Here is a 12,684-nt window from a genome sequence, read left to right on the forward strand (position 1 = left end):
GGACACAAAAATTAATTAGACCATTTTTGTCTGTGAATGACAATTTTTCATTATAAATAAATAAATAACATCTTTCATTACAAAAACATCTTGATCACAGTGCATTAACTAACAGATGAAACTTTTGATCTTAAAAATGTATTAGTAAATGTTAATTATTAACTTAATTATTACCAAGATTAATACACGCTGTAGATGTATTGTTAGTTCATGTTAACTAGTGTAAATTAAACTAATATTAACAAATGAAACCTTACAGTGTTAGCGAAAAGTTTAATGTGAAATTGAAAAGTTTAATATGAATTTGATTGTGAAAGGCATTTTCTAGTTGAAATGCATGATTTGTGCGTCTATGTGATTTTATACTTAATGCATCAATTGAAAAATACTCTTAAACAGTTGATCATCTTATTTTCACTTGTTTGTGAAAATATTACATTTATTAAAAAAAAAAGACATTTTATTCAGGAAAAAAATGTAAAATACTTAAGTTATAGGTTATTAAGTTATCAAAGTTATTTATCAAAAAGTTACAGCAATAAATCCATAGTTCTTGTTCTCCAAAAGTAGCAGAAAATTGGACAAAAGAAAACATTTCACAATGTTCACCAACAAACAACCTTTACTATCAGCATTTTCATCCACTTTTAAGTGTTTAATACAGATTTTTTTTTCAATAGTATCACATTTATCCTTCTGTTCAACAAACATATAATACAATGACCTAAGCTGTGTTTCCTAAAAGCATCATATGGTCTCTACGATCAACTTAGCTAACGAAACGCAGCCCCAGACAGTAGTTTCATACTAAAACTAAGTACACATAATACTCAATAACAATCCATTTCTATTCTAACTAACACATCGGTGTGATTTAAGAGCAGTTTTGTACGCGTATCTTTTCCCACATTCTAAACAGCTGAATGGCTTTTCTCCAGTGTGGCTTCGGAGGTGAACGTTCAGAGAAGATTTTTGAGAAAAACTCTTTCCACACTCCACGCACGTGAACGGCCTCTCGCCAGAATGAGTGCGCTCGTGAGTTGTGAGATATATTTTTTGAGCAAACCTTCGACCGCAAACTGTACAGACATAAGGTTTTTCTCCGGAGTGTGTCCGCATGTGTTTCTTCATATGGCTTAAAAATTCAAAGCTTCTCCCACAGAACACACAATTAAATTTCTTCTTTTGTGTAAAAATCTGGTTGAAATTCCGGTGATTTGGGAAAAATTCAACATCAGCACTCAAATCTGACCCTGTTGTACAGTCTCCATGTGTCGAAATGGTTCCTTCAAGAGCTTGTTCTTCGGCTTGTGGCTGTTGCACGTTCAGATGGACTTGCTCATCTGAAGGTACCGTGTATGTGATAAAATCCTCTGAGCTCTGAGCAACACATCTCTCATCACTGGTCATTGCTGGACCTGCAATTCGATAAACGACACATTAACATCTGAACATAATGAGAGTTAATAGCAGCTGTTCTCAAGTTCTTTCTCCACAAACCTCTCAAACGGCTCCTTTGGTCTGCCTCAGGTTTATTTTTCCCAGAGCAGTCGTCAATCTTCAGCGTCTCTTCTTTTATCAAAATTACATCTGGTTCTTCATCCAGCAAATTTACTGGCTAAAGGGTTGGAAATAAAAGAGGGAGCTAGTAAGCTGTGTTATGATTGTTTTTAAGAGAACTCAATATTCAGCAGTGCGTGAGACCAACCTCTTCTGTGATGGTTGAGGAGTCCAGGTGTGTGTCGTCCTCCTGCTCACCAACACTTGACTCCTGGTGTCTCCAGAGGTTCATGCACCATTCCTTACCGAAGACATTGTCAATTGTGGGACGATGTCCAGTGTCTGTTGAACATGTAGGCGTTTAAAAAAGTACAATTACATTTAAAAAAGTTAACCACTGAGAAATCTTATTTACCCACCACAGGCCAAATTAATCTGATTATAGTCTTAAAATATAACAATATTTCAATATTGTACCATTTCTGGAGATCAGATCCTAAACAAATGGCCATCAACTGTAGAATGGGAGCGGTGGGGGTCGGGGACCATCTGAGATCTATTTCAGACAACTGTCTGTCTGAAGTTCATTAACATACAGATAGCAGCCGTTACAACAGGAGAAACTTCATTTACATTAGGGGTAGTACTGTATATTTTAACTGTTTGAGTTTAGAAAGTTCTGAGTTCATTCCTACTCCTTTGAACCCAAGGTGCAAATACTTTGTCTTCTTCATCGAGATCTTCCAACATCCTCGTATTTTTTTCTTATAATACTTTATTTTACAACATGTATTGTGGCAGATCTATTCCAAATGTTTCGGATTGAATGTCAGGGGGGAACTGACTAATAGATGCCTCATAAGCAAATATCACATTAATCCAAATCCTAAGAAACAACCTAATGATTAAAAGAAAATAAAGTTGAGCTCCATGATGCCAGATGCCATTTATTTTTTAAAGGGGAGAAATGCACGGCATAATAAGCCTAAATATGTGACTAAAAGCTAAAATTCAATCTGTTCCGTGTATAAAGCGATTGTGTCTCTTCAGAAAATTTGGATAAAACCACTCAATTCATATGGATTAGTTTTACGCGCGCTTTATGAACTTCTTGAAGTGTCAAAGTGGTAGTTGCATAGCTGTCAATGAAGGGACCGAAAGCTCTCAGATTTCATCAAAAAGATCTTCACTTGTGTTCTGAAGATGAACGAAATTCTTACGGGTTTGGGATGACGTGAGGGTGAGTAAATGATGACAAAAATGTTCAGGTCCCCATTGACTTTCATAGTATATATATATAAAAAAAAAAAATACAATGGAACTCAGTGGGGACCAGAAACTGTTTGCTTACCCATATTCTTCAAAATATCTTTTTTTGTGCTAAACAGAAGACATTTTTTTATGCAGGTTTAGAATAACCTGAGGGTGGGTAAATTATTTTCATTTTGGGTGAACTATCCCTTTAACTAAAACAAAGGCCTTATTTTCAAGTTTGTGCATTACAGAATTAACAGAGCCAATCTATCAAACTCACTAAGCTGTAAATTATACCGATTGTAACTCATGGGAACCGAAACCTTCCCAGAGAATGACCAAGTACAACTTAAACGGACATGAAAGTCAGCAAACAACATTTCTCAAGGGCACAGGGATCATCTTTTGTGGAGCATGAGCTTACGGCTTTCAGTATACCATCTCAGATATTAAATTCAGCTTCTTATCTCCTGGAACATCATAATTCGCATTTAATTAAGACAAAATTCAGAGTAAGTTATCAGTCTATTTTTAACACGCGTTTTATAAATCACCTCGAAGTCCCGGATGGCTGAATGGAGCTTCTGTCCCGTTCATCTTTCCAGCGGTTTTCCGAGCAGACTGAAGTTCATTTTCCAAAAAATGACATTTCTTTTTCAGAGATTCATTTTCGTTTGTACATCGTGAAATCTCTAAACGCAGCAGCAACGAATTATCCTCAAAAAGTTTGCTTATTTCAACAACAGCGGTTCTCGCCATAATTTCCATTATCGATGTTAACTGCGTCTGAAAATCGGTGGTGTTCATGATGTCCATCGTTTGCTGGAACCTTTAACGTTACAAGGAAATTCTTAATATAGCCGTTTCTTCCCCTAAAAGACACTGTCGCTATTCTCCACTGTCTTTTTGTAGAAACACACCATAAATAGCGTTTGACCGAAAAGGATTATGGGATAAATTACCGTAAACCAACGTGTAGAAAAGCTTGTTTTCATAATAACATTGATTCATTGTATGCATAATAGCACGAAAACAATAACAGATTCATGGAAACTGTGTAATTTGAAATGATGACAGAAGTTATCAAAGTTATTTTTCCAATTTACTTCCATTCTTAACAAACAAAAAAATAAAAATATGCTCAAGGTGTTTTTTAAAATAAAACAAACAAATAATAAATAAATAAAACAATTTGTATTGTTTTTGAACGTTTTGTATTTAATGCTAATAACATGAATTATAGAAAACTGTAAAAAAAATAATAATAATCATTATCAATGCCTGTGATCATAATAATGAAACAAATAAATAGCTCAAACCTATGTTAAACAAGAGCACACTTTCCTCAAGCTCATTGTCATTCATTAACTGATGTTGTTGCAAGACTGACAAGACATGTGTTTGTTAAGATTAAACTTCGTAGTGAACCCTTTCCCACATTTAATACAGGTGTAGGGTTTTTCTCCGGTGTGACTTCGCAGATGCATGTCAAGAGTGCATTTCTGAATGAAACCTTTTCCACAGAGCGGGCATTGATACGGCTTCTCTCCGGTATGGGTGCGCTGATGGGTGTACAAGTGTCCTTTCTGAATGTACCTCTTTTCACAAAGTGTGCACCTGTAGGGCTTCTCACCTGTGTGGCTCCGCTGATGTATTTTAAGTTGACTAAAACACCTGAACCACTTTGAACAGTAGGTGCAGACAAACCGCTTGTCCCCTGACGTACTATTGGCACCGCATGTTCTTGTGGACATTGATGCACTCAAACTCTGTGTGTGACTAAATGAAGTGTTTTCAGATTCAGAAGTGCGTTTCTTAGACAACGGCTGGTTCCCCATCATTTCTCCGGGTGAGGCGTTTTTGTTCAGTGACTCTGATTTAGACGGGACTCTTGCAGCTGCATTTTCTCTACTTTTTCTGTCAACACAAGGGACAGTTTTGCGAACGTCCTTGGTGGGTGACAGGCTCACGGCTTCACCGCAGTGGGTTCCTATGGTTAAGTGAAAGTGATGTAAGTGTACTGCAGATGGAAGGAAGTTACAAATTCTTCACAAGCATTTGCTATTAATATTAACCACCATTATACAACAGTTAGTTCCCGTCTTACCCGCTTCACTGTTGTCTTGCCCAATCCACACATCTACTTCATGTAGCTCCTGCTTTATCATACCTATTGGCTGGTTGACCTCACACGTCTGCTGTGGACTGTCCTTTGACATTTTGACATCACATTATATCTTATATTTGTATAATATATATAGACATCAGCTATTGTACTCAAAATATTTACAGGAAATATATGTGGATATTTACATAATGAAGGGAACTTACTTGGTCTTGCTGAATTACTGTTGGGCTGTCTCTAAAAAGAACCTCATTGCTACACCGGTTCAAATGATTCTGCATCTCTTCTTGGGCATATTCACTGAGTAAATAAATACAAAAAGGGTTACACTTTATTTTAAGGTGTCCTTGTTTCAGTGTAATTAAACATTTAAGTACTGAGTAATAATAAGGTTTGGTTTAGTGTTAGTAGCATGTAATATGCATAATTTATAGTTATTACAATAGTAACTACATGTAACTTTTTTGAATTGTTTGTTGAGCCTTTGTCCAAAGACAATTTTCTACCCCTGTGGGTATTAAATTAAATGAATTAAATTGAATGTGTAACAAGGACACTGTAAAATAAAGTGTTACCAAAAAAGTGTTCCCAATAAATTTGATTAGTATGATCCATGGACATGAGATCATATAAATGTTATATAGCCCACACTGCTGGGTAGTAACTGACTACATGTAATCTGGATTACGTAATCAGATTCCAAAGTAAATTAGTACTTGTAATTAGATTGTTTTAAAAGTCTCATAATCAGATTACAGTTACTTTTTTATGATTACATGTTATTCACACAATGGCAATAAACTGTTCATAATTTATTGATTTTCCGTAATTAATCTAATCTCTAAAATGTTTCATTCAACTACTTTTTTTTATATACGTTCGGAAAGTAGGTTCAAGTTTTATTTCGAAGGGGGAAACTGCACACACAAACCAACCACTAGTCAATAGGCTATAATCTGTTAATGGTCACATCTTTTTGTGTTTTCTTTTTGTGTTAAACTGTTTTCTTTTGATCAATGTGATAAACGAGTTAGGCCAAAAGTAATCTAAAAAGTAATCAAAAAGTAGTCTGATTATATTACCTAAAATCTGTAATGTAATTACAATGACTAATTAGTTATTAATTGCTAATTAATTACTAATTTCATCATGTAATTTGACTACAGTTTGTAAGTAATCTACCCAACACTGGTTATATAGATAAGTCGAGCTGCATATGCAGTACCGGTCAAAAGTTTGGAAACATTACTATTTTTAAGTGTCTTATACTCATCATCCAGTATTTATTTGACCAAAAATACAGGAATAAAAAACAGTAATATTGTGAAATATTATTACAATGGTTTTCTATTTTAATATACTTTAAAAGATTATTTATTTCTGTGATGAAAAGCTGAATTTTCAGCAACATATATTATTAGAATGATTTCTGAAGGATCATGTGACACTGACGACTGGAGTAATGATGCTGAAAATCCAGATTTGCATCACAGAAATAAATTACATTTTATTTTATTCACATAATAATATTTCACAATATGACTGTTTCTTTACTGAACTTTTGATCAAATAAACACAGGCTTGATGAGCACAGAGACTTCTTTCAAAAAGTGTCCAAACTTTTGACCGGTACTATATGATTGCATACATGTGCCTTATGAAGTATATGCATTTTCATGCATCATAAATACCGAAACAAAAGCGTAAGTACCTCTTGACACATGTGGGACTCTGTGTGAGTGTTTGTCCAGTGTCCTCGGCCGAGCTCAGTGTGTTTCTCAGTGAGCAGACTTCACTGCGGCTGCGGGTGAGCTCCGACAGCAACACTTCACACTCCACATCCACCAGTCTGCTGATCTCCAGTACAGCTGTTTGCACCAGTGTTTCCATGATGGAAGATAACTGCCTCTGGAAAGAGGACAGAGTGGACAACATCTTCTAATATTTCTCCAAACTCTCGAATGGAAGACACTTTTTTTTTTTTTTTTTTTGCAGATATACAGAATTTGCTTCTAAAATAATAATAATAATTTTGTATATACTTTAACTTAATAATAATAACTAAAATGGTTCAACAGTGTGGTTCCCTTTCCTACTATTTATTGTACGTGTGTAGATCAGTGTGGTTGATTTATCTAAATATGGCTCACTAGCGCCATCTACTGTAGTGGAGCGTTTCGAGTGAGAGCCAGAGACTGTTATTTGGGTAAATATCATAATACTTTCGATTATTTACTGTTGATGTAACGTGCTTTTTACATCCATAGAGAAAACGTTTAGGCTTCCAAATCATGTGAATGTCGTAGATAAATTGAAATTCTGATTACTACATATTGTGATAATATAATAAATATGGTCACTGCATATTTTAACTTCTGTACTTCATTATTTTATTCTATTATTATTCTATTATTTATTATATTATATATCTTTCAACTGCACTTGAAGTATAGAAGTATATATTAGAATATACATGGAAAAAATATTAAATAAAATGAGGATAATACAAATCATATATTATATTATATTATATTATATTATATTATATTATTTTATTTTATATTATATTATATTATATTATATTATATTATATTATATATCTTTCATCTGCACGGTGCTTGTGCTTATATAACTCACACATAGCTGCCATGCAGTAGATATCAGAAAATAATTAAATAAAATGATAATATAAATCATATATAATATTATCAACAAACAAAAACAAACAAAAAACAGCATATCAGACATGAAAACTAATCGAAAGGATAATTTTCAGACCTGCGATTTAGTTGCTACATGACAGCTAGACTCCACTGAATATATGGAAAGAAACAGGGGACTGATTCATATCAAATGAGCACTACATTACCCAGAATGCAACAGTAAGCAACATTCGCTGTGATTGGCTGTTCGTCAGATCGCACGAGCAGGACGTAAAGAGAACCTCACTACTAAGAAAACATTCCACGGTGAGTTCAAAGTCATTTTATAATTTATTTCAGCTTCCATAATTAGCGTGAAAGACACAGAGCATCATTTTGACGTGCTTTTATTGACAGCGGTTATCGGTAGACTCTTAGTGTGCACCATAGACTGTAAAAAAAGATGGACGACGCCCCTTCGCTCTCTTCCATTGATGAGAACTGAAGCCGCCAGAGTCCCGATATGGCGCTGACATCTTGGAACTTGAGTCTGCGCAGTAGCGATCTCGGGACCAGACCTGCGCAGTAGCGAGCAGGAAGTAAAGCCGCGAAATCAACGCTCCGCCCTCACTCTCGCAGAATGCACTCAGGGAGAGTGCATTCTGCACAGTTTTTTAAAAATTGATTGCAGTATGACAAGAGGCTTGTTAAAATAAAGTAAACACAATCTCCTCAGTCCTCCGAAGATCCCGAAAAAATGTCCGTTGGTGCTTCAGTGACCACTTTGCTCAGAGAACCTGTCAATCACAGCTGTCAATCATTACGTTACACCACCGCATCACGTAACTAACTAAAAACCAACTTATTTTTAAAACAGACACTTGAACTTACATCAGCGTGATAAAAACGACAGCAAATGAAAGAAACCACCTTTGGAAAAAAAGATATTTGAAGTGTATTTAATTGTTTAGTTGGTTTCACGTCCCGTTGAATAACACGGGGAGGCAGGGCTTATGACCTATACTAGGACCAGTCACCGGGGGGCGATCGAGACGTTTTGGCTTCACTTTTCAGGGCTTGTGCGGCACGCTTGGTGTGCACTCATACCATGATACATACATTAAACAGTGCCCGTTTGTCAAGTAGACTATTATTGCAGAGGGCAGTTCACTTCACTTATTGCAGAGGGCAGTTCACTTCACTTATTGCAGAGGGCAGTTCACTTATTGTGTCTGTTTTGCTGGTCATGCTACTGTTTGACGCATGTATTGAGTTCTGCTGTGTCAGTTGGCTTCAGCATTGCTTCATATCTGAATTGACTTGCATAATCATTAAGCACCTTTCCTTAATTTCAGATGTCTGGACGAAGAGTGGTGGTTTTCCCCTCTGTGTCCGAGCTTGGACCCACTCTGGCTCAGCTGGTGTCCTCCCGTGCTGAGAAAGCTCTGAGCGCAGGTAGAAGCTCCTTCTCTCTGGGTCTTTCAGGTGGGAGTTTGGTCTCCATGCTGAGTAAGGAACTTCCTGCTGTGGAGAACCTGGACTGCAGCCGATGGCTTATCGGCTTCTGTGACGAGAGACTCGTTCCTTTCAGTGATCCTGAGAGCACTTATGGCTTATATAAGGTGACTCTGCGCAATCTTTTACCCTTATTAGCCTGTAGAGCTCTTTTAGTAATGGAGAAGTCCATTCATTCAGATATGTGACTGGCAAAACAGCCATAGAATTGCAGCAAAGGCCTGTCAATTTTCCATCTGTTTCAAATATTTAGCTACCCTCATAAAATTAAAAACAAAGAAAGAAAAGAAACAGATATGTGAACGAACTGCCAGTTTGTTTTTTGACATGCTGTTGCTGGGAACTTTAATCAAAATCACCTCACCTCCCTCTTGCAGCGACTTCTTTTCTCTGATGATGTGTTTACTGGCGCGAGGGCGGGATCAACCTGTCACTCACATGAGATCGACCAATAGCAAATCCCAACCATCCAATCAATTCCCCATGGACAAAATCAAGTCCCGCCTTACATTTTTTCTTGTTCGAGAAGCCGTTTCACCTAGATGTACGCCACATCGACTATCGCAACTTCTGTTTCATGCTGACTTTAATGTGAAAGAACTTCTTAAACACTTAATGTGGCTTAATTTACTAAGACAGTGATATATTTAAAGATTAAATTCAGTATACACCTTATTGATGATGATGCATACTTTATGCAGGGGCGCAGATGAACCCACAATATGAACATGACGTGCTAAATTGACCGTTAAGCATTAATGTTTTTCAGCACGTTGCGTTCATATTTTAGGTTCTTGTTCTTCTGCTTTCCATTATATAGTGTTTACATAATATATGTGTGTGTACTGTGTAGAATTATTTTGTATATATAAATACACACACATGCATGTACATATTTAAGAAAAATGTGTTATTTATATATAAAAATGTTCTATTTCTATATAACAAACATTATGTATAAATATATATACAGTATATACATGCAAATATTTCTTAAATATATACAGTACCAGTCAAAAGTTTGGAAACATGACTATTTTTAATGTTTTTGAAAGAAGTCTCTTATACTCATCAAGCCTGCAGTTAAAAAAAAAAAAAAAAAAAAAAAAACAGTAATATTATGAAATATTATTACAATTTAAAATAATGGTTCTCTTTTTTAATATACTTTAAAATGTAATTTATTTTTGTGATGCAAAGCTGAATTTTCATCAGCAAGTACTCCAGTCTTTGGTGTCTTATGATCCTTCAGAAATCATTCTAATATGATGATTTATGATCAATGTTGGAAACAGTTGTGCTGCTTAATATTTTTTTCATAACCTGAGATACTTTTTTCAGGATTATTTGATGAATAAAAAGTTTTTTTCTTTTGTAACAATATACACTACCGTTCAAAAGTTTGGGAACAATAACTATTTTTTTTTTAAGAAATTAGTACTTTAATTCAACACGGATGCGTTAAATTGATAAAAGGTGATGTAACGATTTATATTGTTAGAAATGTTTTTATTTTGAATAAATGCTGTTTTTATGAATAAATGCTGTTAACGTTTTACTCATCAATGAATCCTGAAAAAAGTATTCCAAAAAAATATATTAAACAGCACAACTGTTTCCATCATTGATAATAACTGAGTATCAAATCATCATATTAGAATGATTTCTGAAGGATCATAATACACCAAAGACTGGAGTACTTGCTGATGAAAATTCAGCTTTGCATCACAAAAATAAATTACATTTTAAAGTATATTAAAAAAGAGAACCATTATTTTAAATTGTAATAATATTTCATAATATTACTGTTTTGTTTTTGTTTTTTTGTTTTTTTTTAACTGCAGGCTTGATGAGCATAAGAGACTTCTTTCAAAAATATTAAAAACAGTAATGTTTCCAAACTTTTGACTGGTACTGTACATGCATATGTGTGTATTTATTTATATATACAAAATAATTATACACAGTACACGCATATATTATGTAAACACAAGCTTGTATTTTGGATGCGATAAATCGTTGCCCAGCACTAAAATAAATGCATAACTGGTGGGTTTGCGGAAGAACGCCTTGTTTTATCCTCCAGATGGATGTTTCTATGAGGGTGTGATGTCACTTGAACTATGAATACTGATTGCTTTTTATATCTTACAGAATCAATTGTTTGGGAAAATCAACATTCCAGAAGATAGGATTTTAGCTATAGATCCGTCTTTACCTGTGCAAGAATGTGCTGATGATTATGCTGACAAACTGAGCAAGGTACGGTTTCAGTTCATAGACAAAATATATTAAACTCATTTGATTAATTCATTGTTAATTCATAGCTCTTAATAGAATTTTGTCATTTTAGGCCTTTAGCCCAGAGCAAATCCCAGTTTTTGACATGCTCTTGCTGGGAATGGGACCAGACGGACACACCTGCTCTCTCTTTCCAGATCATCCTTTATTACAGGTTTCAGATCAATTCATAATAAAGCAGCATCAGCGTTAATTTTCAGTAGATTAATGTAATGACGTATGATGATAACATGCTAATAGGAATATAACTAAAATAAGATTTCCTAATATACACAACATGTACTTTTAGTTTAGCATTGTTAAATCCCCCTTATTATAGAATCCTATTTATAATTTAGATTCCCACAAAACCCTCCCTTTTATCAGTTTTGAATTGTATTTTATTGGCTTTCTTTTTTTAAAGTATCGATTTATCATTGTAGGAAAGCCAGAGGACAGTGGCCCCAATCTCTGATTCCCCCAAACCACCCCCTCAGCGCGTCACTATGACATTACCCACGGTTAACGCTGCCCGATGTGTGGTGTTTGTGTCAACAGGAGGCAGCAAAGCTCCTGTACTCAAGGTAAGCACGTTCAGTAGTGCCTCAGACCCGCTGTATATCTACAATGATGAATGTTTTTTTTTTTATCCTGTAAATGTCTGTAATTCTGTAGCACGTGTTGGAGGGTGGAGAAGGGCCCGCACTCCCGTCAGCTCTGGTGGCTCCTAGACAGGGAGAGCTCCTCTGGCTTGTGGACGAGCCGGCGGCTGCCTTGCTCACGTCTCAGGTGGAGAGGCCAGGTCCTGGGGCAAAACTCTGACACAACTTGTAGAAGCACTTTCTAGTATTCTTATGGAGTCCTTAAAAAGTTTTTTTTGTGAAAAAAAGTGTTTGCAAAATGTTTTTCTTCATAGCACTTATGAAAATCATAACTGTAATTACTGCAGTTATCGTTATTACTGCAAACTGTAAAAAAAAAAAGAGAGAGATCTTTGAAGCTTTCAGAATCTGTCATTTAAATTTTTTTAAACAGTTGTTACCATAGCTTTATTGTCATAACAATAACTGTGGAAATGATGGTTACCACTGTAAATGTTTGTTAGATGCAACAGAACAAAATGCCCAAACAATTTGAATAAAGTTTTTGGAGGTTAATAACTTTTGTTGTATTTCATGCATTGTGTCAAGAGTGCAAACAAAAAGCTATTCTATGGTGTTCCTGTTTATGCAGGGTTATTATAGTTAACCAAAACTAAAATCATAAAAAATTATTACTTAAATTCTGATGAAAAACTTGATGTACTACTACAATATACAAAAAACTAATAAAAATTACAAAAGTGAACTACAAAATTACTAAATAAAA

General features: G+C 35.1%; 3 protein-coding genes across 4 annotated transcripts; 1 reads left to right on the forward strand and 2 right to left on the reverse strand.

Annotated features, from left to right (window-relative positions):
- Window positions 1-278: 278 nt before the first annotated feature.
- LOC308690646 (uncharacterized protein) lies at window positions 279-3,719 on the reverse strand. Its single transcript, XM_081365254.1, has 4 exons — window positions 3,309-3,719; window positions 1,709-1,842; window positions 1,501-1,618; window positions 279-1,418 (listed from the first exon to the last, which is right to left on the reverse strand). The coding sequence occupies exons 1-4, from the start codon at window positions 3,568-3,570 to the stop codon at window positions 853-855; spliced, it is 1,080 nt and encodes a 359-aa protein (XP_081221380.1). The 5' UTR covers window positions 3,571-3,719; the 3' UTR covers window positions 279-852.
- Window positions 3,720-3,838: 119 nt separating this feature from the next.
- On the reverse strand, window positions 3,839-6,993 carry LOC308695823 (uncharacterized protein). Its single transcript, XM_081374045.1, has 4 exons — window positions 6,591-6,993; window positions 5,086-5,179; window positions 4,862-4,964; window positions 3,839-4,744 (listed from the first exon to the last, which is right to left on the reverse strand). Exons 1-4 carry the CDS (start codon window positions 6,812-6,814, stop codon window positions 4,119-4,121), a joined length of 1,047 nt encoding a protein of 348 aa, XP_081230171.1. The 5' UTR covers window positions 6,815-6,993; the 3' UTR covers window positions 3,839-4,118.
- Window positions 6,994-7,776: 783 nt separating this feature from the next.
- Window positions 7,777-12,471, forward strand: pgls (6-phosphogluconolactonase). Of its 2 annotated transcripts, none has more exons than XM_081374162.1 (6): window positions 7,777-7,848; window positions 8,877-9,143; window positions 11,191-11,298; window positions 11,390-11,491; window positions 11,760-11,900; window positions 11,992-12,471. In XM_081374162.1, the coding sequence occupies exons 2-6, from the start codon at window positions 8,877-8,879 to the stop codon at window positions 12,136-12,138; spliced, it is 765 nt and encodes a 254-aa protein (XP_081230288.1). In that variant the 5' UTR covers window positions 7,777-7,848; the 3' UTR covers window positions 12,139-12,471. The 2 variants fall into 2 exon arrangements, with proteins under 2 accessions (XP_081230288.1, XP_081230289.1); XM_081374163.1 differs by lacking the exon at window positions 7,777-7,848 and adding an exon at window positions 8,573-8,735.
- The last annotated feature ends 213 nt before the right edge of the window (window positions 12,472-12,684 follow it).

Source organism: Scardinius erythrophthalmus (genome assembly GCF_964197995.2).
Source record: "Scardinius erythrophthalmus genome assembly, chromosome: 1".
NCBI lineage: Eukaryota > Metazoa > Chordata > Actinopteri > Cypriniformes > Leuciscidae > Scardinius > Scardinius erythrophthalmus.

Bases quoted from the DNA above. Each gene is read 5' to 3' on its own strand.
- LOC308690646 (XM_081365254.1), bottom strand. From the start codon at position 3,570: ATGGACATCATGAACACCACCGATTTTCAGACGCAGTTAACATCGATA. The intron at 1,843-3,308 runs GTGATTTATAAA...CATGTTCAACAG, and splicing joins CAGCCATCCGGGACTTCGAG to ACACTGGACATCGTCCCACA. The intron at 1,419-1,500 runs GTTTGTGGAGAA...ATCGAATTGCAG, and splicing joins CCAAAGGAGCCGTTTGAGAG to GTCCAGCAATGACCAGTGAT.
- pgls (XM_081374162.1), top strand. From the start codon at position 8,877: ATGTCTGGACGAAGAGTGGTGGTTTTCCCCTCTGTGTCCGAGCTTGGA. The intron at 9,144-11,190 runs GTGACTCTGCGC...TATATCTTACAG, and splicing joins GCACTTATGGCTTATATAAG to AATCAATTGTTTGGGAAAAT. The intron at 11,901-11,991 runs GTAAGCACGTTC...GTAATTCTGTAG, and splicing joins GCAAAGCTCCTGTACTCAAG to CACGTGTTGGAGGGTGGAGA.
- LOC308695823 (XM_081374045.1), bottom strand. From the start codon at position 6,814: ATGTTGTCCACTCTGTCCTCTTTCCAGAGGCAGTTATCTTCCATCATG. The intron at 5,180-6,590 runs GTACTTACGCTT...TTATTTACTCAG, and splicing joins AGTCCCACATGTGTCAAGAG to TGAATATGCCCAAGAAGAGA. The intron at 4,965-5,085 runs GTAAGTTCCCTT...AAAATGTCAAAG, and splicing joins CAGTAATTCAGCAAGACCAA to GACAGTCCACAGCAGACGTG.